The sequence below is a fragment of the Poecilia formosa genome, unplaced genomic scaffold, assembly GCF_000485575.1.
Source record: "Poecilia formosa unplaced genomic scaffold, Poecilia_formosa-5.1.2 Scaffold105, whole genome shotgun sequence".
In the NCBI taxonomy this organism is placed as follows: Eukaryota; Metazoa; Chordata; class Actinopteri; order Cyprinodontiformes; family Poeciliidae; genus Poecilia; species Poecilia formosa.
The window spans coordinates 1,020,584-1,048,573 of record NW_006800044.1 but is presented as its reverse complement, the minus strand read 5'-3'; the positions used below and the strand labels follow the sequence as shown (position 1 = coordinate 1,048,573).

At 37.3% G+C, this 27,990-nt stretch overlaps 2 protein-coding genes and 1 long non-coding RNA gene across 5 annotated transcripts; 1 reads left to right on the top strand and 2 right to left on the bottom strand.

Moving 5' to 3' along the window:
- Window positions 1-5,589: 5,589 nt before the first annotated feature.
- si:dkeyp-84f3.5 (zinc finger protein 135) lies at window positions 5,590-16,828 on the bottom strand. 3 transcript variants are annotated; one of them, XM_016675033.1, is made up of 4 exons: window positions 16,671-16,828; window positions 12,978-13,117; window positions 12,736-12,828; window positions 5,590-7,929 (listed from the first exon to the last, which is right to left on the bottom strand). In XM_016675033.1, the coding sequence occupies exons 2-4, from the start codon at window positions 13,059-13,061 to the stop codon at window positions 5,887-5,889; spliced, it is 2,220 nt and encodes a 739-aa protein (XP_016530519.1). In that variant the 5' UTR covers window positions 13,062-13,117; window positions 16,671-16,828; the 3' UTR covers window positions 5,590-5,886. The 3 variants fall into 3 exon arrangements, with proteins under 3 accessions (XP_016530519.1, XP_007559615.1, XP_007559616.1); XM_007559553.2 differs by lacking the exon at window positions 12,736-12,828 and having other exon boundaries at window positions 16,671-16,827; XM_007559554.2 differs by lacking the exons at window positions 12,736-12,828; window positions 12,978-13,117 and having other exon boundaries at window positions 16,671-16,826.
- Window positions 16,829-17,282: 454 nt separating this feature from the next.
- Window positions 17,283-20,420, bottom strand: LOC103143137 (chemokine-like receptor 1). The gene is made up of 2 exons (XM_007559555.2): window positions 20,260-20,420; window positions 17,283-19,304 (listed from the first exon to the last, which is right to left on the bottom strand). The coding sequence occupies exon 2, from the start codon at window positions 19,288-19,290 to the stop codon at window positions 18,205-18,207; it is 1,086 nt and encodes a 361-aa protein (XP_007559617.1). The 5' UTR covers window positions 19,291-19,304; window positions 20,260-20,420; the 3' UTR covers window positions 17,283-18,204.
- A 1,071-nt stretch (window positions 20,421-21,491) lies between these two features.
- Window positions 21,492-27,971, top strand: LOC107837025 (uncharacterized). Its single transcript, XR_001662997.1, has 3 exons — window positions 21,492-21,502; window positions 25,012-25,013; window positions 27,818-27,971. It is a non-coding gene; the product is annotated as an uncharacterized LOC107837025 (long non-coding RNA).
- Window positions 27,972-27,990: the final 19 nt, after the last annotated feature.

Below are 27,990 nucleotides of genomic sequence, written 5' to 3'. Positions count from 1 at the left end.
CAAAGGTGAAAGTGGATGGACGACAGATTAACTAGATTAGGGTGTCTAAATAGAAAAAGATATTGAGGTTCAACTGTAAAATAAAGTTTTAAAAGATCTTGGAACAGACAAATTGACAGCATTTCTCTCTTTTTTTTGTTTAAAACTAAACTGGGTTTGGAAAGAAACCCCTTCCACACATTTTTAAAGTTTTGGAAATGTCCTTTCCATTACATCACTGAAAAGACCAAATCAACTCGTCATTTGCTTTTTACATTTAAAACATGCAAAAAATAATTAAAAACTTTAATCTTTGAGCCTTCCTTGCAGCAAGAAGATCCTGGGTTTGAATCTCAGCCTGGGGTCTTTTGTTTCTCCCCATGCACGTGTGGGTTCTCTCAAGGTACTCTGATTTTCTCCTACAGATCAAAATCAAGTGTGGCCTAAAGAGCCCTAAAGTATGTGTGTGCGCGCATGGTTGTTTGTTGCCCTGTGGTAGATTGGCGACCACAGGGCAGTACCCTGTCCCTTGCAAGGTACACCATGCAAGAGGCACGGTGAGAGAGACACCAGCCTCTCTCACCATGCCTTGCGAAGACAAGCAGGCATAGGCAATGGATAGATTGATAGACTTTGATGGAAGAAAAATGTAAATGACCACCATCTGTCCAAACTAATAAAACCAGCAACCAACCAATTACTTCAGCTCAGTCAAACAAATGTTAACAGTACCATCAACAGTTTTAAACTAGGGCTGATAGAGTTACAGGGCAGCATCTAGGGGCAACCAAAGGCTTTGGTTGGTTGCCATTTTTGAACGGATTTAAACTGACCCCACAATACCAGCAACACAAGGTACATTTGCTACCCTAACACTGGAGATGCACTTCCAGTTTTTTATATACTGTCGTGCGTTGGATGAGTAATGCTTACTGCTTATGATCAAACCTCAGTAAGGTGTCTATATGACCAACATGCCAAAGACAAAATAACTCTTGACAGAAGAGAAGATATGTTACTGAAAAATAGTCTTATTTGAATTGTTGTAGACATTACTCAGTTGATATTTACTTCTTTCTTGAATTTGTATCAATGTCAGCTAAGCTACCTCTACCGGCGGACATTTTTAAAGGACTTTTGATAAACCAATAAACTAAAAGATTTTGTGCATAAGTGTATCAGATGTCGCTATGTTGTAAAGGGAGTAATGCAATTTTCTGTCTGAGATGTGCAGTTCTGACATAAAGCAATTGGTCCCATGAGCTTTTTAATTTTTGTCATTTAAAGGAACAACTTCACTGATAACATCTTAAGAGAAATGCTGGTTTGTCTTAGCTACAAATTAACTTTGTGTTTATGGGAATTTTTAAACAATTGTGCCAGAAATGTATTTGTGAGGTCAGACACTGATGTTGGGCAAGAAAAATTGGGTTTGCAGATAAGTCAAGCTTCTCCATACTTTATCTAAACCTTTGTGGACCTTGCTTTGTGCACTGGTCCCAATTATGCTTGAGCATTAACTTTCTTCACAAAGCTGGGAGCATGAAATTATCTAAAGTGTCTTGGCATGTTGAAGCATTAAGAGTTCAATTAGAGTGAACTGTACAATAGTAAACATGATGCAGCCAAAAATGTTTCATTTGGTGATGTAATGACAATTCAGTTTGAATGGGTGAGCAAATACATTTGGCATATGTAAACTGAGAACTTTCTTGTCAATTATCCTTTAAGTTTCAGACAAACTTAAAGGTGAGAGTAAGATGATTTTTTTCCCCTCTCCAACTGTTTTGTTAGAGGATCTATGCAGTGAGACCGGATACAAGTTTGTCTGTCTGTTACACTCCTGACTTGCCATGTGAGGTAGTCACAGATTTGGATCTTCTGACTTCAGGCCTGTTTGCACTGCACGGTCGGGGCCTAATCTTTCAATTAGCCCGTATGGCCCAGTCCCACCACACTCTGGAAACCCGAGAGCTGTGGTTCTATTCGGGACAGCCTGGCCAGCTCTCTTTGAAGTCAAGGCCCCAGGGTGATTATGGAGATGAGTCATCATTCAGGGCTCTCAATCAGAGATTGTTCTAGATCAGGGGCCTGCAACTCCAGGTCTCAAGGTCGGGTGTTCTGCAACTATTAGACGCGTCAATGGTCCAACACAACTGAAACAAATAGCTGAATTGCCTCTTCGGTATAAAGTTACGTTCTCCAGTCCTGCTAATGACCTGATTATTTGACTCAGGTTTGTTGAAACAGAGATCCATCTAAATGTTGCAGGACATTTGCTCAACTAACAGTACACCAATACTGTTTTGAAAAGAATGCTATGGGGAGACTTACATCGAAGATTTTATCTGCAACACCAACATTGACACCAAAATGACACCTCCTGCTGCCCTGCAATCCCAGTTAATTTTTTCTCTACAATCTTGCTTGTGCAAGATGAGGCCACTTGCCATTTCTTAATTGCCAGATCAAGTTCACTAAAGAGAACTTTAAGTACAAGCAGAAAGTGACCAAGCCATAGAAAAAACTCTACCCTACTGATTTTATTTGTACCAATCATCCCTTATGACTAGATGATATCAAAATAGAAGGTTTCCAATGTTAAGTGTGCTCTCATTCTAGTGCAAAGCCAATATTTTCCATGTTCAAGCCATTTTGTAAATTCTTTTTGACTTAAAATCTTAGATGAAAAGTTAAATATACTCAAGTTTTAAACATAGCATTTAATTTGATACGTCTCTTGCAGCCGAGCATGGTTTTAATACTTGAAGTGATTTGGTAGAAATCAATTCGGTTTTACACTACATGCAGTCTTTTAACAGCTCATTGGTCTCAAAAAGTACAGACATGGTTTTTGACAAAAGTAGTTCCTTCGGGGCACAGCAGTGGAACAGGGGCAAAGCGTGACGCATGTATGTAGGCCTTAGGAAAGTGGGTTGTGAGAGAGAGGGAAGACATGCTGGTACTTGAACCTGTGCCATCTGGACTGTCTGTCAAATATCAAATAAAGTCCTCTAGAGCAGACAAAACCTTTAAAAAACAAACAAACAAACAACAAAAAAAAACAGTCAGGCTGGTGAAGATGGCAATGTAACTGGTCTGGTAAAACCTCCCATATCGACTGTTACATAACTACTGTTATTGTGCCTGCAGAAGGGTAGTGACAATAGATCACCTTCCCTCTACACTAGGCCTGCTTCAAAAATGGCAAAATATCACATTATCAAGCCAATGACTGCTTTCAGATATTTCCAAATAACACTCAAAACATTGATCTTAAGAGGACTCCTTACTGCCTCAGTGACATTTGTGAGTGGCAGGTGGTTCACATTCATTACATCTCTAGGGTGGAAAGAGATGTCACAAACCAGAGTTACATAGTAAGTGTGAAGTTATGGATAGTGGAACTTGTGCCACATTTTTCCGATTATGCTGCTGTCTGTACTTCATTCTGCAATGCCAGCTCCATTGTGGAAGCACGCATCATTGAAAGATATGGACTCCTACAGAGATTTATATGCGAATGGCCAGAGGTGGTTTGAAGAGTAGCTGGTGTCTTAATCATGCTACAGTAATACAGGAGACATTTTCCCCTACTATTGATATAAATCAACCTAAAAAACTAAGAATGATCATCTTTTGAAACTTTCTTCTACAGAAGGTTGCAGTAGATCATTGGGAAAATGGCTTTATAATAAAAAACGCAGTACTTGTTTGGGTTACAGTAACATTTGACAGTTGCAGGTTGTAACTACATGAACCCAGATACAAAAACATCCAACTAGAGAAAATAACCTTGAAACAGACTCAGGCAAATGACATTAGCAAAATATCAAAACACTCAGTGTCTTATCACCACTGAAAGAACAAATGTTTACTTTAAATATCTAGCCTGAAGACCTACACTAACCTATTCAATAGGTAATAATGGAGCTACTTACCCTACTGTCTTGTGGTGTGCTGCTTCTGCTTTGGATCTTACTCCAAGGACTTATATCAAATCTTTCGAGAACAAAGGTCATAGGCCCCAGCTCTCTAAAATTGATCAGCGTAAATTATTTTTGAGGTATCTTTCCATTACAACAGGTCTTCACAGCTTTATTTCAAATTTTGATTGATCCAATTTGGAATTGGATAGTGTTTCCCCTACAATTAACCAAGGGGGATGCTCTGCCTCCCAAGAATTGATCACAGTCACAATGTAGTAATTCTAACATCATGCCATGTTGTGAGCAGTTACTGTCTATATGTGGTCGCTCGTCTACTTTCAGCTCTCAAGCTAGGTTCATAGCTGACACACTGAACTAGGCATGAGAATGTGACCCTAATCAGCTGTCTCAGGTGCAGTTGTATGTGTAACTCCGAATTTTTGTCACTCGCAGATCGCTCCAAACTGATCTGCGTGTTTGGAGCCGGTTCGCCTGTACCCATATTTATATAATCCCTACGAGGGCTCATTTTTGTATAATATAGGACCAACGTATGCATCAAATATAACGGCCGTATTGCTTGCTCAGCTCATGCAAGCTCAAGGTCAGAGTATACAAAATAGATCAAGTGCAAAAAAATCCAGTCATCACTGAATAAAATCTTTTTGACTTAGCTTGGCTATCTGTGGTGTAATACTCCCCCTAGCTGTACAAGACTGAACTAGATTAGGAAAAACATACAAGATAGTTTGGCAGAGACAGAAAGATATAGTAGATAAAAATTGAGAGACGGAATGACACAGATAAAAAAAAAAAAAATCACGATTTTAAAAAAAAGCCTGATTTCAATTTTGTCCAACAGAAATTACTTTGTGCTAATAAAGCAATAAAGTTGCTAAGTTTGCAATAAAAAATGGTAAAGTCCATTTTATATCTATATAAAATGGCAAAACCAAACCGGCACTCTAAGTGCAGAGCACCATGCAGTGGAGAGAATCTACACATAAAAAAAATGGAATTGTTTGATGTCCTTGCTACCTTTGTGTGTACGAAGTTATATTTTGGATTTCTAAAAAGTAAACTAATTAAAACGATTTCCAACTAGACATAAAATGTTGACCACATAACCAGAAGCAAATTCATCTTACTGGAGACCTTGAGCATTTTTGATAAACTCGTGGCAAAAAATGCCTTCACCAACCCCTAAATTCTGAACATAAAAAGTTTGAGTTTGACATGTTCTTCAGTTTCCAATATGTGAAATTATTTTAGAACGTTTTTAAAAAATTCTACCAACCAATAACAGCCAGTGCGCTCTGCCATTTGTAAATGATGTACCGTTATCCATTACGCGTAAAAACCCCTACCAAATTGTGACAAAAAAGACTGCTTTAGCATTTTACATCTAGACTTTCAATAGTGTAATGCAATTCTACCTCTAGATCTGAGCTGATCCCATGTGGGGAAAAAGCAGTGGGTTCCCTAGGAAGCAGTGGACTTTATGGTGAAGGAATGGTCTACTTAATTTACTAGCATCTAAATAAGAATGATGAAGCCAAACCAGAGTAGATGTGCCATGAGTACCTTGATTGCATATGGAATGAAAATTGTACACTAGGAACATATTTTGGTTTTAGTCTGTTTATAGTCACTACAGAAAATAGGGACTCAAAGCAAAACGTCAAGCACTAAAGCATGTTATCTTGATCATTTTAATTACAATCTAATGTTTGACAATGCTGTATTTTTAAAAGGACGAATATATGCATACACTAAAAATATTCCAATGCCATGATGCAAGTAAAACAATGAAAGTACTCTACAGTAATGTATATCACTAAAAAATACGAGAAGCCAGCTGACCTGCAATCCAAGATGGAGGAAGAACACTAGCGAGTTAGAAATAGTCTGTCCAACTTCTCAATGTATATTTGAAACAAAAGTATTTTGTACAGTCCCCACCTATACCTTTTGTTTCTTACACAACAGCTTTTGTTTCTGAGTCATGAGAAGCCTGGTGCTCAAGAAATGTGTCCAAACATGAGAACGTCTGAGTGCACTCAGTGCATTCATAAAGAGCCTCAGAAGAACTGCCTTTCTCATTTTGTTTTTGGTCCATAGCATCCTCCTCCATGTCTTCTGGATGATCTTTTTTTAGTTCCTCATCTACAATGTTTCCTGTGCCAGGAGATTTCTGCCCATCATCATCTGGTTCTTCAGGGTCCAGGTGAGCTTGAAGATGAACCAGAGGGGATGAATTCTTCTCAATATCAGCTGGAGTCTTGGAACACTTAGTGGGCTCTTTCTTGTGATAGCGTAAATGTCGTTGGTACACACACAAAAGTCCAAATTTCTTTCCACACTCCTGACATTTGTAGTTAACTCTGCCAGCTTTTCCAGTTTGCTCTGTGGAAGTCTGTTCATTGTCAGAAGATCCTTTGGTGTTGTCTTCGGGATTGTTTGCCTGTTTCTCATCATCAGCAGAAATAGATGAAGGCCCATTTTGTGAATTTGAGTGCAACAGTTTTAAACCTTCAGCTTTGTGGTACATGATCACATGTCTTCTTAAATCACAGCGCTGTGGAAAATGTCTGCCACAAAATACACAAGTGTGCATTGTGCCTTTATGATATCTCATGTGTCGAGACAAACTACTAGAGTGATTGAAAACTCGATGGCAATGCTTGCAAGGATGAAGTTTTCCATTTGGATTAGATCCTCTCCGGCTGGTATTTGGTGGCATAACTCGTTTTATGGGCTTTTGATATTCCTTATTCATCTCATCTATTTCCTCCTGAGTTTGATGTGTGACATGATGCTCCTTTAGACTTGCCAACCTCTCAAAACGATCTCCGCATAGGCCACATCTATACGGTGTGAATGTGGGTTGCTTATTCTTTTCAATACTGCCATCTCTTGAGATTTTTCGTCCTCCATTCCTAGTATCATTGGATGGACCATTGGTGTGGCAGTTTACAAGCTCCCCATCATCAGAATGCTTTGAATTCTCTTCAGTTTCAAAATCAGACTCCAACTCCACATCAAGCTCCTGTCCCTTGCAATGATACAACGAATGTATTTGGAGGTCTGACATCCAAAAGAAAATCAGCTTGCACTTGTTGCAGGGATATGCCTTTTCTGGCTTTTTGTCTTCCTTACTGTCTGGTCTACCCAAAGCCTTGGGCATGGAGTGACTCTCTTTTTGATGAGCATTGAGCGCCTCAATTTTAAGGAATCGTTTACCGCAGTGACCACAACATCTGGTTTTTTCATTGACATGATCTTGAAGGTGTTTCTTGAGGTTGCTTTTATCTTGAAAGATCTTGCAGCACAGAGTGCACCGAAAGCCCCTTTCGGAATTCCCATATTGCTGGTGACGGTGCAGACTCTGTGTCGTACTAAAAGATCGATTACATATTTCACAACGGCAATGGTTCTGCTGAAACACGTCCGAGCTAAAGCCTGGTGGCTTGGGTCTTAATGAGTCTTTGTTTGAGAAGGGCTGAGAGTTCTGAGTTGTAGTAGTTGGTTTCACAGGTGACGGCAAAGGTGATGACGGTCTTTCGGGAGGCATAGGTGTGGAAGAAGAATTTGAAGAGCTTACAGAATTCAACTGAGGCAAGCCATTTACAACAATCAGCGTACCATTTTCTTGAAGCACATATTCCTGAGGAATATCAAATCCATTAGATGAGCCATCAAAAGAAAAAGACTCCAAAGGTCCATGATTAGACATGTGAGCCAATATACTGGCGTACTGACTGAACCCATCACCACATTCCGTGCAGATGAAAGCACTGGCTTCTCCTCCCAACTGCGCTGAAGCAACAGTATTCACAGCTGACTGTTTTTCCATGATAAAACGATTCTGTCCGTGTACTGATGGCATCACTTTTGAACCTGAATATGCAGCTAAATCTCTATCCACCGTTGGGCAAAGATGTCCATGGCAATCAGTGAAGGTTCTTTGTCCAACAAAATGGTGAGATGTCAACTCCTCAAGTCTTCCACTTTGTAGCACCTGGAAAAATAAAACAAATGTATATGAAGACCATTGAAATGATTTTGGTAGTTTCACACATTGTGTAAATCTAGTGAAGATGGCTCCATTTAAAAAACAAAACCAAAACCATATGGCTACAGTATTGGCTGACACAAATCCCCCACCTTCAGTGTAAATGACAAGAAGCTGTGATGTGGAAGCACATAGCAACCTTTTAGTAAAACAATTGAGAAACTGCAAGGGTCAACGACAGCCATCCTTGACCTTCCACAAATCAACCACTCAAGATGACCTCACAACAATGCAATCCTTACACAAACATTGATTTTATGGTGTTACAGTCTGCAAACACCATAGCATTTATTTATTGAGAGGATGAATAGTTCTGATTGGAGGCATTTCCAATTACTTGGGGGGCCATAACTCTTCTGACTGGCTGGATTTTCTAATAAAGTCCGGTGACAGCCAGTACAAGACTTGGCCTAGGAGGAGAAGAGAAGGCAGTGAAGGAGGAGGATAGAGAAAAATAAAATTCTTATTTGTCCTCCTCCTGGTCTTCTTATTCTACACTTTTAATCGACACCACATCCCCCACTCTTCTGCTTCTCCTTTTAGGCCAGTGTTTTTCAACCCTGGTCCTCACCGCCCCCCTGTCCTGCATGTTTTAGGTATTTCCCTTCCGCCACACACCTTAATTGTATCGCTGGGTGATTAACAGGCTTCTGCAGTACTTGATGGTCATGCAATCATTTGAATCAGCTGTTCTGGAATAGAGGGACATCTAAAACGGGCAGAGCAGGGGGGTGGTGAGGACTGGGGTTGAGAAACACTGTTTTAGGCTAAGTTCTGTGCTGGCCTTCACTACATTTTGAGCTGAAAGTCAAATAAATCAGAAGAGATACCACTCTGAACTTATAGATATGTCCACTAAACAGGGAGTCAACGCAATTTTCCAGCGAGAGTTCGTAAACAGGTGAAGGGGACGTGTTGTACTCATCACTGTGCTGCTCTCATAGGCCCGCAGACAGATGGAAATGCCCGTGATCAGAGCTATCCACTCTCTTAGGAAGTGAATTTGGTCGCGATCTATAAATCCAATCAATAAATGCGGTGTTGTCATTGGTTTGCCAGTTTTGTTTCGTTTCTGCAGAAACCTGATCCCACATGATTGAACCTGCAAAAAAATCCAATCAAATTGGCACAGAATACGTTTCCCTTTTGACAAAACACTTCCAATGAACAGCTACAAATAGAAAGTATTCAAAACAGCTGGACTTCAACACCGCTTATTATTTTAGTCTTTTCAGAGAAAACAGAGATGACAAGAAGGTGTCCAAGTGCTGGCTTGAAAAGGTTTCTTGAACTAGGCTGGGAGTGACAGCACTGCCGTCAGCTATAATAGAGCCCAACATGTCCTGTCCCCTTCTTAACGCCCACTCACCTGCCCAGTTTCATGGTTACCTCCCTTGGGAGCTCTGAGTGAAACAGTGAGAGGTTACTTTTCACTACCTACCATGCCGTCTTGCTATTTCTATAAATAACAGAGATGGGGAGAGGACATATGCAGTCTGTGTAGAACATGCAAGGCACTGTGATGAATGTTTGCAAAGAAAAGTGAAATAAATATGGTTTTGTTTAGCTTACTGCAATCTATATTGTCATCACATTATCCCACAATGATACTATGTGCTACATGGTTTCCAATATTAAGCAACCATAAGCAATGCTGGATCCACACTTGCAAGATGCACTTTGGTTGCTAAAGAATTGTATACAAAAAATCTTTGATGGAGAAATGGTGGTTGATCACTCCAATAGACTCAACACCTTTTGAGTTATAACTGTATTGCCCAAAGATTTTCTAGAAAAGTTGCACAATGCCACTACAGCTATAACCAATGTTTTATCATTATCCTATTTTTCTATACTGAGAACTTTAGGGCCAGCTTCAGGTCCCATTCATTGCCAGACTAGTATCTCTAAAATGTTAGTGACAGTTCTGGTTAGGAATGAAATTGCCTGGTTTGGGACCAAAAGCTTTTGTTGTACAGGATTACCAGGGTTTCATGATATCAAGCTGAACACATTGTGATAAAAAAAACAAACAAAAAAAAACAGTAGCAATATATGTTTTGCTACATATATTGCAGCAATTAAACATCTGCTGGCTAAATATTACAACAGCGTGTAAAACGCAAGTTCATAACACTACGAATACATTAGCCCAAAAGTTCCCAAACTGTGGGGCGCGCCCCCTAGGTAGGGCACCGTGCCATTGCAGGGGTGTTGGGGGCGCGGGATGGATGAAAAAACAAAACAAACAAACAAATAAAGAGAAACGGGAACCCAAGATGTTACTGATCTTGAGTTTTTGGTACTGAAAGTGCAGGCTCCTTTCCCAGCGTTGATAGCAGTGGTGTACAGACCTCTAGACTAAAGTTTAAGACCGTTCACACAAAATCTGCTAAGTCTTTTAGATTCACTCGGAATAATGGACTGTAGTCCTATAATTGTGTGCGGGGATTTTAGTGAAAACCAGCTATGTGAAGGAAGAAAGCCGATTTTGGAGCTGTTTCAGTCCCGCCGGTATGCAGAGCTCGTCACCTCTCAAACTACAGACAACAACACTCTGCTTGATCTCATCATCATTTCTCAGCCACAGCTAAGTCTCCCTTCTGGTGTCCTGAGAACATATTACAGTTACCACAACCCTGTTTTCTGCATACTGTGCAGAAAACAGGGTTTTCTGCACAGTATGAAGATGCAAGGTGAAGATGCAAGGTGAGTTCCAAAAAATTCCACTCATGCTTACTGTCTAATTTAATGTTATACAGTAAAGATTAAATTACAAATATTGTTCATCTTGTAAAAGAAACATGATTTTTATTGTCACAAGACAGCTTCCTTATAAATGAAGTAACATTTGCTTTTGACACACAATCCAACATCAGTACAGCTCATATATATTTAATTTATTTAAATTACATTCTGTCAACAGTGATAGTTTTAATGAAATAACTTTCTTTCAAAGTATATACATTATTCCAGATCAACTTATTTAAAGGAAATATATTTTTCTGGCAATTTTTTGAGATGACTATACTGATATTATGATATGAATTTCATATCCATTTTCTGACTTGGCATTTCTCTATTTGGCTTTGGGTTTGTGAGGGTAAAGGCAAAGTCAGAAACACAGAAACATTTGAGGTGCTGTGAAAAGCTGCTTTAAAATCATAGAAGTCAAGTACATCAGAAAATATAGACTTTAATGCAACTCAAACCTTCTACTGTAAATTTACAGATACCAGCTGAAATCCCAGCATTTGTAAAAGCTAAAAGGCTTCAGTTTAAGAATGAGTTGTAACTGCATTTGGTCTTGATGTATTTTTTGTGGTTGGGGTGGTTTTGTGGTTGTCTTTGTTACAACACCTTCAAACTTTAACAATGGCAGCACCAACAACATCTCATAACAATGTTCATGAATTTCAGGTCCAAATCACACATCGGTGGTGGATCACACAACTATTACATGCAACATAGAGACTGCTATTCTATGATCTACAACCCCAGTCTGTCGTCAAAGACACTAACATCATCTGACCCCTTTGGCTAATCCGGATTCCATCTCCATTACTGAAGTCATCAATTCAATCACTTCACTTCCTGCCAGAGAACCAAGGGATTGACAAAACACAAAAAGGTTATAACTTTTACAAATATATATTTTTGGATTGCTTAATTTAACTATTAATTGGGATGGCTTAATAAAGGTTTAGCCCATTTAACCAGCAGACATTGTTAAAGTTTTAATTTAACTTTGTATGTTGTTTTTCTACATTGTTTCTGTGCAGGTACTGCTGGGTTCAGTCATTCAACTTTCTGAGGTCTTCATAATGTCAAAAGAAAAACAACTTTGAAAAACACTGACCAAAAGCAAGGTCTTACACTTCATGGAAGCCCTTTCTAAGGTATTTGATGATAACACAAACACATGAGCCTTGATTTGTAGTTTTATAAGATTTATTGTCAATTCAAAATATTCAGAGGGACAATGATTCATCTTTGCACCATTTGTTTCAGTTGAGTGATCAAAATTGGGTGATTTGACTTCAGCTGTTACAAGTTTATCCACAAGTTCAGTAGATGTATGGAAATGTAGTTTATGAACAGATGCATGTAATATTGGTGCTGCAATACTTGCAGCAGCTTTTCTGTTTTCTGTGTATTGCATAGCATTTCTTCAATTGGAAGCGTTTTCACTGTGAAGTGTGACAGGCTGTAACTCATACATGCACCCTGGTTGAATGCTAAGCATTCTGAACAAGTGCTTGATCATGTCAATCATGTCAGAAAGACATGTGAATTTCAACATAATTGCAGCTCCACCACTTACTCCAGCAGGCAATGACATTCCTGTTGAGTTGCAAACTGCGATGACATTTCCTAGAATAACTAGCAAAGCATACTGGACCTCTGCTGTCAAACACTGCAGTCAATGTTCAAAGCTCTGAAGATGACCTGCATCAAATGTGCCATATGAACAGTGGGGAAAAAAAATACTGATTTTCCACCCTTATTTGCAAATAAATTCCTTTAAAATCAGACAATGTTTTGCTGGAAGAAGTTCATCGGTAGCTAGAAACTCGCTGCTTATGTGCCTTTCTCTAGCATCTGAGTACACTGCATGGCCCTTATCCAGTAAACTGTTAAGATCTGCTTTGGTAATAATTTCATCCTCATGAACAAATGAAAGGAAAACTAAACTGTTACACACACATTGTTTCTGTACGCCTGACTTTTGGAAGCACAGACACTGCTCACTGCCGGGTGTCTTTCACGGTTCCTAGCTTGTCCACAAGGTTGTTCTGAAGTTTCTCCAGGATGCGGCCTCTGCACATTTCCAGCCATGGTTACCTGAGGTTCAGTATGGATTACGTGCTGTACTTGAGCCTCTGGCACTGACAATGTTTGACAAGTTGTTTTTAATCACATCTTCATAAGACACTGCATCTGTCTGATCCTCACACGCTGGACATCTGAACAGCTGAAACAGGGACATGTACCTCTTTGACGCTCTCAGAAGCACCCATCCTCTCTTTTTGCCGCCTTAGCTTCTGGGACTCCGAACGTTTACCTTTCCTTGGCATTGTGTTAGCTGATTAGAGCTTACGTATATTTTATCCACAAACAACCAACGTTCAACCTGGAAACACACAAAAATAAATAAATACTTAATATACCTTCATTAAATTTGAAAAGGGTAATGATATACAAAGGTTAAAATATTTTTCCTATATATGAAAGTGACAAATGACTAACATCTTCATATATGTTATTCATTTGTTCAGTCAATTGAAAACACTGATCACTTAATTCTGTGAAAAACAGTATTTATTTCACTTGTATTTTGAAGCCAGATTAGTTAATATATGTTATCGTCAGTAAGGGGATGTGCAGAATAAAACACAATAATGAACAAAAAATAAAAGCTCCTCTAACCATTGAGTTCTTGTAAATCTAAAGTGTTATGATTGATTTTAATTTATGCACAACAAATAAAGCACAAACAGAGTATATCAGGTAACATAAAAAAAGTTCATTGTAGGATACAAACTACAGGTTTTTTTTCTCTCGCTAGTAAATAAATCAGATCAGTGATAAATGTTAATGACAAAAGCTTTAAGTATTTCCAAGAAATTTGTTAGAGAATAACAATTAAAAGAAATAAACTAAGTATAATAACAATAAACCATGGTTACAACAAACCAGATTTTATACTACAACTATATTAGACATCCGCAGTTACGCTAGCATTTGTATTGAGCTGCTACTGGCAGCTTGTATAGACGGTCATCTATTGCCTAAAAGTATAGCTGCTCTTTTGTAAAACACGTTTTGCAACGATAACTTGAGGCGTACTTTGAGTGGCTGTATTAGTCACCAACAGCAACTTGGTAAATGCAAACGTTTAAAGATATTTAATTTTACCTGTACGAAGATTAAGTAGAATTCACAGTCAGCGATGAAAGCGAACGAAGGGAGGAGAAATAAGTCCGTGAGCCGTACTGACATGGAGAGGCTCAAGGGCTGCGGGAAATTTAGGTATCGACCCAAATAGAAATTATGGAATTAAATACGTTTCTCTTTGATGCAATCATTGGAAAGTTACATTTACATATTATTTATTGAGTATATGTGTGCATAGTTAACACCATGCACTTCAATTGGGATAAACCTAGTCCTATTCTTAACAATACAATGTACCACAAAACCAACAGCAGGCTTATTTGTTACTTCAGTTAAAAAGCTAGTTTAAATTGCCTTTATTAGTGTGAATGCCTATAGCATTCACACTAATAAAGAGAAACAGGAACTCAAGAGTGTGAATGCCCCTCAGCAATCATAAACAGTAGCACGTGAGACCAACGGGCAGGTGCAAGGACAGCCCTCACACTCAGTTTAAGTGCATCAACTTAATCTGACTTTACTGTCAAAGTTACTTGTAAAAAAATATCTATTTAAATAAAACACTGGTGGGGGCCACGTAAAGCCTGGTGGCCCGCCAGGCTTATAATACACTTGGGGAAACCCCTCCAGACAGAGAAGAACGGGAGCTTTTTGAGCATTTTATGAAAATAAAATGGACAATTCAAATTCATTAGCAAATCTACAAAAAGATTATAGCTGTCTGTAACTTCTCTAAAATTCAAATGATTGAGAATAACCAGTTTACCCGATAGCCTGCTATTTTAACACAGGCTTAAACATCCAAACCCTAACAGCAGAAAAAAATGTGGAAGTTATTCATTTAGAAGAAATTCCACTATATTAGATTTATTGCTATTATGGGATAAAGGAATAAAGACTCTTAAGGACTGAATTTGGACTACCCTGTTGTAAAAGCTCCAGGACAGCAGCTTTTTATGACTGGACTTGGGTTCCCCTGATTTAAAAGGGAAGAAAAGCCACAAAGGAACAAGCCTGAGGATTTGTTTGATTATTCTGTGAGAAATGCAGATTTAATAACAGACTGCTTAGGAAATCTTAACATCATTATTTTTGTAGGACTGACTCAGCACCAACTCAGGTAAGTTTGTTTAAGTAGTTAATCGAAAAAGCCAAGCTGTATATTCAAACTAACTGGTTTCCAGTTTGGCTAAATTTCTGGTTTGACAGAACAAAGCTCTAACATGTCTAAACATGGCTACCTGCTTCTCGTTTAACTGTTGTACATATAATCAGACCAAGCTAAACTTATGGTAAATAAAAGTGTACCCAAACTGAAACAAGTCTGTTCCTGTGATCAGTGGAACATTTGGTTACCAATAGATAATAATTACATCAAGATGAGTCCAGCATCTAAATCTGAAGCAACCCCTAAAAAGCTGGGGCATGTTCAGTACTTTCACTCTGTTAAAGAGTTCAAGAAAGAAAGTTGTTATTCTAGGCAGTGTTTCAGTTTTGACTGTCAATCTAGGAAAGAAATCACAGCACAACAAGTAAAGCATTTATGTTTTGTGGATAGGTAATGAATGATTGATTAGTTCATGACATCCTGTTTTTCCATTCTTGATTACTTTCACAAGTTAGAAAGGAAAATTACTTAGAAAAAGTCAAATACAAAATGATTGAGCTCTCAATCAATATTGAATCACATCCATTCTTTCCCTCCCCTTCTCTGATGGAGTTGAGAGCAGATAAAGTAGTTGCTACATAGCTGCAGAAAATTTCGTCAGATCGCCCTTGAAAGATAAAGATGTCACCACAATTATTTTATCAAACACACTGTTTACATGTAAGAATGCCGCTCTGGAAGAAAACCAATGTATCATGGATTATTGGAATAAAGTTGGGCATTTAATTCTTGGAGCACTCAATCATTGTAAAACCATACTGAGTTAGGCAAGTTCTTATTTCTAGTACTGCTCACAATGCTTCAAACTTTATCTAACTCTTGCATACAGAATCTCTTGTTACAATATGCTGTGTTTTTCTATCATCAGTCTACAGCAACGAAGAGAATTTGCCATGTAAATGTTCATCCTAACTTGATGCTTTATGTGTACACAAAGAAATACCTGGTGCACAGAATGTATGTGCGTGCGATGTATGTAATCTAGAGAGTCAATGATGTGGCTAAATGTGATCTTTCCTAACCCATGCTTAATTCCTTTGAAAATAAAAGGTCTCAAGGCAAACCACATATAAAATACATAACCTCGCACCTGGCAGATATACAAATGCATCCAACCTTCATTGTTTAGATTTCTAAATGTGACACACAGACGGTGTAAAAACATCCCCCCCACCCCCACACACACTATTTTATAGCCAACAAAGCATTGACAGGATTTCTTAACAGTTATCAAAGGAGTAATCTTCTTGACATTAATGTTTTTACAGCAAAAGATTGGCGCTTTCGGCACTGCTGCAGCGAGAATTAATATGGACACATTGTGTATGCTAAAGCAATCAACGTTTACGTTATTTAAGCTGGACTTAACATGCAGCACAAGACGACACAATTAGCAGGCAATAATCACCGAATGAAAGCGTAAACCCAGAAATGTTTACGCTGCTTTAAGCATCCCATTGGAGTGATAAATCGTGAGCTTATTGTGATCGGAACGGCTAACTTTAGCTCCTCCTAGCTAACGCTACATATGGAAGGTGAAGACGTTCAGCAATTTTATTTAAGAGTTAGACAGCTAAGTTACTGAAACCTAATTCCAACTATCGGCTAAGTTATGACTTACCGTGAAATCTTGTACATCACGGAATACGGTGACTAACAATATATAACACCCAGCTAAAAACCGATGTGCAGTGATAGCCTCTTAGCTGAATTAGGCCACGGCGGCTCGACTCCTCCTCCTTCTGTTTCCATCTTCTCACAGTGTAACCGGTCAACAGAAGCCTTACCGCCTCCTAGTGTTTATTTGGGGATTTAGACAAACATCAGAACGGTAATCTATTTTTCGATATGCTTTTACGAAACGGCGTCTCTAAAACTTCACTTCTTCCGTACATATATTTTACAATTGATATATTTATATGTAAAATTTAAAATTCCAAGTTTTATAGCATTGTTCAGTTTGGTGATTTAAAAACACATTTTTTTTTTAGGAATTTTAATTTTGATAACTCACTTTGTTTCCATGTTTTACAGTTAGGGTCCTTACATTTATGCTATCATAGCATTTACTTTTTTCTAAAATATGTGCAAACCTGACCATGGACATCCCTTTTTTTTGACCATGATGAATCCATCATATGATAGCACATCATAGAGAGAAAAAACACAGTTTCAAAGCTCAAAATTTGAAACATCTGAAGCCAACAGCATGAAGTGTATTCTGAAAGCATACTAAAATGATCACATTCAATGATTTTATTCGAGAGTTAGTACATGACAATATATTTGACATAACATTGAAATAAAATACCTCAGGTTTTCTTATGGTATTAGCACATTGTAAAAGGTTAAATAATATCCTCTGGAATCAAAGAAAAATAACAAGCAACATCTTGCAAACAAAAGTGCCTCACTGACAATAATAAAACTGACAAAGTTAAGGACCAAAACAGATCTTTCTTTTTCTGACAAACAGCTTAGCTAAAGGGGGATTTTAAAAAAAAAAAAAAAAATCCCCCATTGTTAAGCTGTTTGTCAGAAACAGCAGAAATAGCTTTATTTTTACACCTAAAAATGAAGTGGCACCTTTAGCCTTCAATTATCTAATGGAAAAATCTGAACATAGATAAAGGTTTTCCTGTTAACAGTTTCAGAACCCTGGTGTTTTCAACACAACCTTCCAGCCATACACAATTGCTGAAAGATGCCAGTTATTACTGAGGAGTTACATCACACACTTCAGTAAATGCAAGACGTGTCCACACACAGTGTTTTTGTCACTTCAATAAGTGCATCTTTCTTTCTTTCTGGAATAAACTGATTCTCAAACATTGTGCAAAAAAAAAACATTAAATTAAATTGCTTGGGCATTTACAATGAATATATGAAATACAATTAATATATACATAAAAAATATTTATTTAACAGTAAAATTAAAAGCTTGGTCTATTGATAATAGCATAATGCAAGTGCACATGTCAAATTTACAAAATATCAGAGTCATGAGAAATGTTTATTTGATTTTGTCCTTCTCTGAAATAGTCATTTGTATACATCACATCAATCTTTTTGATAATCAGGCCCAATTATAATGTAATAAAGCAGGGATTTTGTAATAGTTATTCAATCCTTTCAGCTGTGTAGAAAATTCAGTGCTATTTCTGCAATTCAGTGTTGTGGTCAGATCTCTTGTTTTCGCTGGCGCTGGTAGATTTTGTGTAAGTGTTGATCTCATCTTCCTGAAATGCAGACTCCAACACCTTCAGGATGGGTTTGCAGATTTTATCCTTGAAGTCCTGGCCTATGAATATGTACAGCACTGGATTCAGGCAGCTGTTAATGTAGGCCAGACACGTGGCGAGTGGTAACCCGATGCCGATGACAAGTGCCAGTGTTTCGCTTTGGCTGTCTGGATCAAATCTTTTCAACTCAACAATTGTCATGATGTGAAAGGGAGCCCAGCACAGGAAAAACGTAATAATGATGGTAGCAATTACCCTAAAAGGGCGGCCTGATCGCTTGGCCAATGTGGGGCTGTTCCTGAGGCGGTGGATTATGATGGAATAACAGGAAAGCATAACACTGAAGGGGATGATGAAGCCCAGGAGAACACGGGTAATGGTCATAGATCGATGGCGAAAATGTCGCAGTTGAATCACATCTGGATTGGTATAATTATTGGAGAAAGCATAATTATTGTAGCAGATGGTAATGTTACCGTAGCTTTCAGTATCTCTGAAGACAAAGGATGGAAGGCTGAGAGACAAAGCAAATGCCCAAACACACAGACTCATATAGGAAGCCTTCCTCACGTTCCTATGAATCTGAGCCCAGACCGGCCACACTATGGACACCAACCTGTCCACGCTGATCGCCACCAGGGTGTAGACGCTGGCATACAAATTTAGAAAGTTTACTGTGCCGTTCAGCTTGCACATGAGCTTCCCAAATGGCCAGTGGAAATTCAAAGCCTGGTATGTAATGCTCAGGGGGAGGAAGGCCGTAAAGAGGAAGTCAGCCACAGCTAGGTTGAGAAACCAAACTGTATTAACGTTTTTTTTCATGCGGAAGCCGGCCACCCAGATAACCAGTCCGTTTCCAAACACCCCAAGCACAAACACCACGCCGAAAACACTGAGAGACAAGATGTGAAGAGACTTTTTCAGATTTGCATAGTAGTCTGAGGAGGACATGGACTCCTGCGTGTTGTTGATTTGATGGATGGACGCGTTTGTATCCATGGCTGTCCTGATACCTGCAGAACAACATGAGGGCAGAATGAACACTAATATATTGCAAAATAGATTAGAGATTAGTTACTCTTAGCAATTCTCTTTTGCAATGTTTAAGGTGCAGAATCAGACCGCGGGTTTAACTAAAGTATAATAAGAGCTTCTAGAAATGCACCAATAAGAGAAAGGAAGGCTTACAACCATATTGAAAAATAACATCTGATCTGATGAGGTCTTTTAGATTTAAAGTATCTTTTGAAATTAATCTTTGAACAGGTATTGAACATACTTTTCAGTAAGAACCACGTTTCTGTATGAAAAATGTAATCTAATAGCCTGATGTAATACTGTAATGTTCTCATTATTTCTAAACTGAAAATTATCATCTTTAACATAAATAAAGGCTTTCAAATGTCCATGATGAAGTTCCTGAAATAAATGGGCTTTTCTTAATTTCTTAAATGGGTCTGTATTTCCAAAGTCTGGCTTTGGATTTTTTAAAAAAATGGTGTTAGGATTAAATGCAAACATCAGTCAACATATTCCCTGGAGATTCTAGATCCCAATTCTAACTATTGAGACCTACAAATTTTGTAGCTATACTGTTTTTTGTTTGTTTGTTTTTTTGGAGTGTCTACACTTTAGCTGTTTTAAAACTCCATATAAATAAAGCTACAGGCAGAAATAAGTTCAATACATAAAGCACACACTCATGTTCACAGGGAGAATATGAAAACTGCACTGAAAGACCTCAGCTGTAGAAGAAGATGGACAATCAAAGAATAAAAATAAGATCACACTTATTTTCTTATATCTCCTGAAAATGCTCCTCTCCTATTAGCTCATTTGGTTAATAGTATAATTTTTTTTTATTTAATTTGTCCTGTTGCCATGGAAATTAGAGATAAAGAAACAAATTTTACCTCAAAAAGGACACAAATCAGGTTTAAAATGTATTAATTAACCAACATACAGTACCTTTTTGAAAGCCTCTCTTGTCTGATCTTGGTTAGTCCGTGGTCAAGTTTGACTGATAAAACACAGACAATGAATATCAATTTATCCGTGGTTGATAATGCGTCCGCCTACATCAAGGCGGACCCAGATGCCATGCAAAGTACGCATTTACATAGTCTTCAGCCATCCTTCAGGAACTTTATTATTAATAAAAGGTTGGAACATTGAATATTTTTGCTTTAAGATGTAATCTAATTAGAAGCTAATCTGCGTCTGGATACTGTTGTCGTCTGGATACTATTGTTAAACTAGGAAATAAGTTTGGGTTAATTGCTGGAGATATCTTAAAGTTTAATATTATAACACAAAGTAAGACAGTAAAAGACGGACCTCTTTTTTTATATACATGTAGCATTTCAAAGGAAGCACAGGGACATCAATTTGCTAAAGACATTCCTAAGATATTGACACCTTAATGCACATTAATTTGCAAAAAATATATTTCTTGATAGCAAACGACAATATTCCTAAACTGTCTGCCTTTGACTTGAAAAAATAGCATGATTGTGCCTTTTTCTGACATTAGAAGCAGATTCTTGCTTGGTTTGTCACTTCCGTTTTACATCTGTAACACAAGTTGAAGAGTTTAACATCTATCAATATTTTACATGTAATGTTCTTCAATTTGACCACTTCCTCACTTTCACGCAACATAAACAAAGAAATTTGTCTATTAGACAAACTGACTCAATCTTGATCTTTGCAACAGGTTTGACCCTGTAATGGTCTGGTCAGAAAAAAACTTCACCATACTAAACTCTCAAGGCACAGTTTCCACAAACCCCACTTTGTAACCTGACCCTGAACATATCAAACTGATCTTCCTTCCTATTTTTTACTGCCAGGGTATATTAAGGTTAACCATCTGGCCATTGCTTTTCTATGCTATTATTTTCAAAGAAAAACGTCAACGGGTTAACATAGAAAAATACATTTCTAAGAACTTTAGATGAGACCATTGTGTTTCAACAATCTGGTTAGCAGTGATGGTTGTGCTCTGTAGCACTAAAACAGGAGATAACATTTCACCCTAGTTCATCTCTTACATAAACGCCATGGAAAGATATCTCAAGTAAATTTAAGTCTGAACTGGTGTGCTTTGGATAATTTTCCTGCTGCCTAACTAAGTGTTTGGGTTCATTAACCAGTGGTCATACATTTTTGTCAGGAGTTTTCAGTTGAGAACTAATCAGTGATTCAATAAGTTATAACAAGTTGTCCTGATTCTGAAGCCACAATGGATGACCCCCTTTACTTTCATGGGGTACCTCCTGGTTCCATATTGGGCCCTTTACTTTTTTCTCTACATATTACTGTTGGGATCTATCATAAAATAAATCGTCACAATGTTAAATCCATTACTATGCAGATGACCAATAAGGCCACGATGCAGTAATCTGCTTTCTCTCCTTAACTGCATCTCTGCAGTCAAGCAGTTGTTGAGTCAGAACTCTGTTTATTAATGACTAAAATACAGAGAGGATCCTATCTGGTGGCAAAGCTCTTAGTGGTCTGGAAAATTCTATCAGTGGCCATGTGAAAAACCTTGACAAGGCTTTACAATGGATTTTTGTCATGTACACCTTCTAATGAAGGCTTAAACTTTCTTTAATCATTTTGACTTGGAGAAGGCTGTTCATGCTTGTATCAGTTTAAAAACATGACCTGAGGCGTTTGGCAGTTGGGTTATCAGTTTTGCGGAATTGCAACACATTTCTTGCATGAGTCATCTTTGAAACATCTTTGAAACGTCACCAACTCATGCAGAATGCAGCAGTTCGTCTTTTACACAAGACTTTTAGATGGGACGACATCACACCTGTCTTATCCTCTCTGCTTTGACTTCCTGCTTTTATTATTTGTTTTAAAGCCCTCAATAGCCTTTATCCTCCTTACTTAGGGTTACTGAGCTTCTCATCTTGCCCTCAGGCTTTAAGATCAGACAAGCATTTCCTTCTTATAAGTTTCTAATACTAAATGCAAACACTGGCGTGATTATGCTTTCTGCGTAGTAGCATCGTGATTTTGAAATCAGCTCCCTTAGATCTTCGATCCATAAGCAAATTTAGTCCCTTTAAATCAAAACTTAAGACTTTCTTATTCTAACAGGCTTTTTATACTTAAATGTGTTGACACTTCTGGTTTTATTTTGTTTGTTTGTTCAGTTGTTGCTTTGTCGTTTATGTTCTTTTTGAGTCTGTAACACACTTGATTGATTGTTTGAGTTATCTAAAGAACAATTACTTTTTCCACAAAAGGCCAGGTTGATTTGGATAGCTTCCCCCCCCCCCTTTTTATCTCTTTTTTGTATTTACTGAAGTTATTACTACCCAATAACTAAATTTGTTTGCTCATCTTAAGCAGCTGAGTATGACAAGAAACAAAAGACAGAATAAATCTCCAGAGTGGGGATTGCTTTTTACACAACACTGAATCTCTGTAATTATTCAAAGTGTACAAAAAATGTAATTATTTGTGTATCATTACAAAGTGTAATTGTTCTATGTACATGGAAACATGGAAACAATATGGTTTGCTTACATGTAAAAAAAAAAACAAAAAAAAAAACAGAAGTAGAGGTGAGATGCGTACAAACTGGCAATGACATAAGATGATTCAAAACTCTGACACAACAGATGGGCGAAAATCTAAGTCAAATAAAAAAAAGGGAGGAAACCTTAAAGTGATGCCATGATATTGCACAGTCTTACATTGCCCAATCAAGAAGGGAGAAGCAGCCAGACAACTTGCTGTGCCACATTATTGCTTTGATATTTACTTGATTCATTTAAGAAATATTAAAACAATTAAAACAAGGATGTGAAAGCACCGGAAGAAATGATGAGGAATTTGAAACGAGAAATCTTTGCTGAAATGCGTGTAGTTTAGATACTGAAGATGACCACGGACTCAAGGAGGAAGTGAATAATAATTAAGGCCTGGTGTTTTTTTGTTTTTTGTCGTAGCAGAAACCAGTGCAAACTTCTTACAACAATTTTATTTGGTTAGATTTGAGGAAGTTGGGGAATATAATAATGACACCATCTCAAACACAACGCCTTTCACAACTGTTTTGTGTATGTTCATATTTTTGGTGAAACAGTTGCAGAACTCTCGCATAACATGGAAGCCAAATTTTCTTCGACAGTCATTGGAGTTTCTGTTCTCTATCGAATAAAATGGTTATCAAAAACAAGGTGAACAATAAAAAGGACTTTAGATACAGACTTAGACTTACCACATTGCTGACACAGAAAGTAAACAACACCAGAGAAAACCTTTTTGATTTATTTATGCTTTCAAGATCTAGCAGAAAACTCCACGTAGTCGGACTTCTCAAATCAGTGGCCGATAAAGAAACAAATGTGTTAAAATTAAGTCAAGCACTGAAAATAAAATAAAAAAAAATCAGTTTAACAAAAGATTTCAAGTGAATATAGCAGAATTCTCATCAACTTGATGTATGTGCTGATCTTAAACAAGTGGTGTGAACATTTAGATTAAAAAAATGCTTAATAATTTAATCTATTTAAGTTGAGTCCTTGCTAAAAATGTAAAGCATTTGAAAGTGGGGAGGACTTTGGATCGTAAAGGGTTAACGCTGAAGCAAACCTGCAAACCACAGAAAAAGTTTTGAACATTTGCACAACTGATTTCAGTGTTTGAAAAATAAAATACGCTCTGACAACACTAGGTTTGTTTAAGGGGTAGTACTATGTGTTTTCCAGGCACATCAGAGATCAAAACTGTATATTTTACAGCGCTATGTAAAAAAAAACAAAAAATAGCTTGGGATATTGCTTTATAACTTAACTTAGCATTTTTTTCTCTACAACTTCATAACGGTATTTGAACTGAGAATAAAATTCAAACCTCTCCGGGTCATGACTAACATATCTATTTTTATTTTGCTGGGGTGACAGTTTTATGCTTTCTTAGAATTTCCCCAATCTTATCTAACGTACTGTCGCTTTATCAGTTTGGTTGCTTGTGGTATCATGTTTTCTCATGACATGTCAGATACGGTTTATCATGTAACAACTTGGTTTTTCAGCTCCTTGATGTCAGGTGGTTGTCACAAACATAAAAAGGTCTTAATCCTAAAAAAAAAGAAAAAAAAAAGCCCAATCACCCATAAGCAGTGAGATGTACTTTAAAAACCACTACTACCTCAAAACTGAAGCTGCACCAACCAGAACAAACAACTAACTGAGACTGGTTGACCTATAAAAGTAAAGCATCAGAAACAAAAAAAAACTTTAACAGCACAAAAAGGCCCATATGTAGCACAGTTTATTGGCGGCGACGCCGTTTGATTTCATTAATGTGGTAGGAATGCCGGTTGACTTTTAAGCTTTTATTATTATCTTTGAAGTGATAACGGTGCAAGCAACATTTTTTTTTGTAGCAGAAACCAGTGCAAACTTTTGACAACAATTTTATTTGGTTAGATTTGAGGAAGCTGGGGAATATAATAATGACACTATCTCAACCACAACACCTTCCACAACTGTTTTGTGTATGTTCATATTCTTTTATATACACTGTTTATTTACACATTTATATCCAACTTTCAAAGGCACATTGAAAAGATACTCTGCAGTTAAAAACGACGACAAAAAAAAAAGGATAATTAGTGCTTCTGCTTTTTTTTTCTTACCCTGACTCTTTCATCACCAACCAAGCTATTGCAAGCATCTGATTGTGACATAGTAGTTCCAGTACTGGTGCTGGAAGTATTTGGTTGCCCAAACAGTTTCCAAAAATAGCAAAGTCCTCCTCTCATATACAACCTTTTCTGCATTTCCATGCCAAATGGGAGGTGTGAAAGATATTGTGGACTTTATCAGTTACTACATAAAATTATGCTTTCAATGAAGGTTCACACTGTTCTGTCCAAGTATATGTGTTTTTATTTCATTTTGCTCTGCTGCATATTCTAACATTTTCTTCAAATAAAGGATTTCTTTGTACCACAGATTAAGTCTTTGTTAGAAAAGTAAATTTAGCTTCTACTAATTGCTCCATGTAAATATACGTCTTGAAATTAAGTGTTTTCATAACAACCCTTCTCTGCCAAATAGTTTGAGTTCCGTCATATTGGATAGAAATTATCTGTGACCATCAGAATTGCAGGTTCTAAATTGTATTTAAACCTGGACTTTGACTGAAGCATGGAAATTTAGATTAGAGGTATGAAATTTTTGTTAACGTTTTAGAAAAAGAAGAGGGGATTTCCATACAGTATTGGTCCAAAAAAACGGGATATCGACTTGGGGGAGGGTTTGCACTTATGCCTTCTTACAATAAATTCACACAGTTTCTTAACTCGTTTGATTTGATTGCTTACTGCTTTTCTCCAGAAAACATTCTTGTGGTTGAACAACAATAGGATCAACTGGATATGAATCACTCTCTCTTCTAATGTGCTTGATTTATTTAGCCAGGTTTAATGTCTGCATTTGTGTAAAAGTCTGTTTGTAGTTCTATTTTCTACCGATTTAAAGTGAAAGTAAAATTACTGTTTAATAATAAAAAAAACCCATTATTATTGTACCTAGAGTTTTCTTCCTTTTCAAGAAAATTATTTTTTTCTGCAAAAATCTTGAAAAAAACATAAAAATAAAAAAGTATCTTTTTACATTAAACACGTGGGCTCACAAGACAAATTTGGATAATTGTTGAACTGTGGTGAGGGGCCACACAAAATTATTCCAATGACTGTTAGCGGTCTGTGGTCTGAACCCACTGATCTTGTAGCTCCAGCTGTATGTTAAGTTTTATTTTCATGGTTATTGGTCATCCTGTTTTGCAACCTCTAGAAAGTGTTTTTTTTTTTTTTTTTTTTTTTGTTTGTTCTTTGCTAGCCTCATGTATGATTAAAAAGAAGATGATATTTTTTGGTGCAAGATCCAATTCTTTTTTTTTTTTTTTTTTTTTGTCCTGCATTTGACTCCTTCCATCTTTTAATCAACCCAGACCAGCTTCCTTGTCCGTCTCTGTTAAAAACAAAAAGAAAAAAATGTTACATTTCTATCTTTTTTGTGGTGGGTTCTAAGCATTCAAAGTGATTTGCAGAATGAATTTTTTCCCTACACATTTGCACCAAAGTAGATTAGTTTTAGTCCCAGCTAACTTAAGCACCTTCTTCCACATGTGTACTGTTTCCCCCACCTGGCTTGTGACAAACAGGTCTTCTGATTTCTTTCTTTCAATAATGACTTTCTTTTTGCCACTCTTTCATGAACGTCATATTGAGTACATGACTTATCACTGTCCTGTCAAAAACATTCCATCTTTCCATTTCATTTAGAGTTAATGTGAGCTGCTTGTTTACCCGCCTCTCAGGTGCCTTCGGTGGACAGCCATGTCTTGGTAGGCTACCAGTTGTGTCGTTCTCTTTCTATCTTTGGATGATGAACTGAAAAGTGTTCTGTGAAAAATATATAACTTTGGATGTGGTTTTATGACTTAACCCTGCTTTTTTTCTCCATAACATACGTCTTCATGACCCTGTTAATTCTCTACCAAACCTCTGAGGCCTTCATAGAGCAGTTGCACTTTGGTTAGATTATATTTACTAAATATGATACAACAGGCAGCAGCTGGTTTCTTCTTCTTCTTCTTTTTTGCTTGTTTAAGGGTAGCAATGATGCCTTCCAGCAGAAATATCCTTGGACATGTTTTACCTTTTCCCTGTGAATGTGTGAGTTGTCTCCGACTCCAGCTTCCTTCCACAGTTAAACCATGACTATTAGGTTGTTGTTAATTTGTGTGTGCATGGTTGCTCTGTGATGAACTGTCAAAATGTCCAGGGTGTATCACACCTCTCGCCCAATGCCTGCTGGAGACAGGCACCGGTCTGGTACTCTGCACAGACAAGAGGATATAGACAATGGAAGGACTGGCTATAAAATCACATTAAAATTCCCTAAAGATTTATTTTATTAGTGTTTGATTGACTGACTTATTGCTAAGTTATCTTAGATTCCACTTCTATAAAGCAATGATAGTTTTTAGCTGACTTTCAGAAAGAAAGAAAAAAGATAAAATGTAAGCCATTTAAAAATAGAAAATTTGTACAACAATATTGGTTTATTGTAAAAATAAACAACATATTCTAAGAAGAAGGAATAATATATAGAAGAACTTGGAAACAATTTTTTAGACTTGCACTGTTTGTAATGTCACACATTCAAAAATAACTAGCAATGTCTTGTTAGCCTACATTTAGAACAGCTACAACATACAAATTGAGGTGTCTTCTTTTATTTGTGACAGACAAAATGTCAATAACTGCTGGTTTTAATGTTTGAATGAGAAAAGGTCGCCCATAGACTCCTTCGATGACTTGCTGATTTAAAAAATAAAATAAAATAAAACAGCACCCTCTAGTGGCGTTTAAAAGCATTGACGTTTGATGTGCGATAAGCTGCCTCATGATAAATTGTTACGTCATTAACAGATAAGCAGATCGGTTTTAGTTACAACTTAAAAATAACAATTTTTCCACTGTAAGTGATGAATCATCACCACTCATATCAGGCTATCAGTACAACTAAAACAAGTGCGGAAAAAAGTATAAAAATGACTATGTTGAAATACAAGTCAAACTTGATGTTTAACATATTACATACCGTAACATAATCATAATCACATAATCATCAATATAGGGGAAAAAGAGGCACATTT

Coding starts and splice junctions, on each gene's coding strand:
- si:dkeyp-84f3.5 (XM_016675033.1), bottom strand. CDS start 13,061: ATGCCAAGGAAAGGTAAACGTTCGGAGTCCCAGAAGCTAAGGCGGCAA. Junction 12,829..12,977: donor CTTCTGAGAGCGTCAAAGAG/GTACATGTCCCT, acceptor ACTGAACCTCAG/GTAACCATGGCTGGAAATGT. Junction 7,930..12,735: donor ACCGTGAAAGACACCCGGCA/GTGAGCAGTGTC, acceptor TTATTTTTCCAG/GTGCTACAAAGTGGAAGACT.
- LOC103143137 (XM_007559555.2), bottom strand. CDS start 19,290: ATGGATACAAACGCGTCCATCCATCAAATCAACAACACGCAGGAGTCC.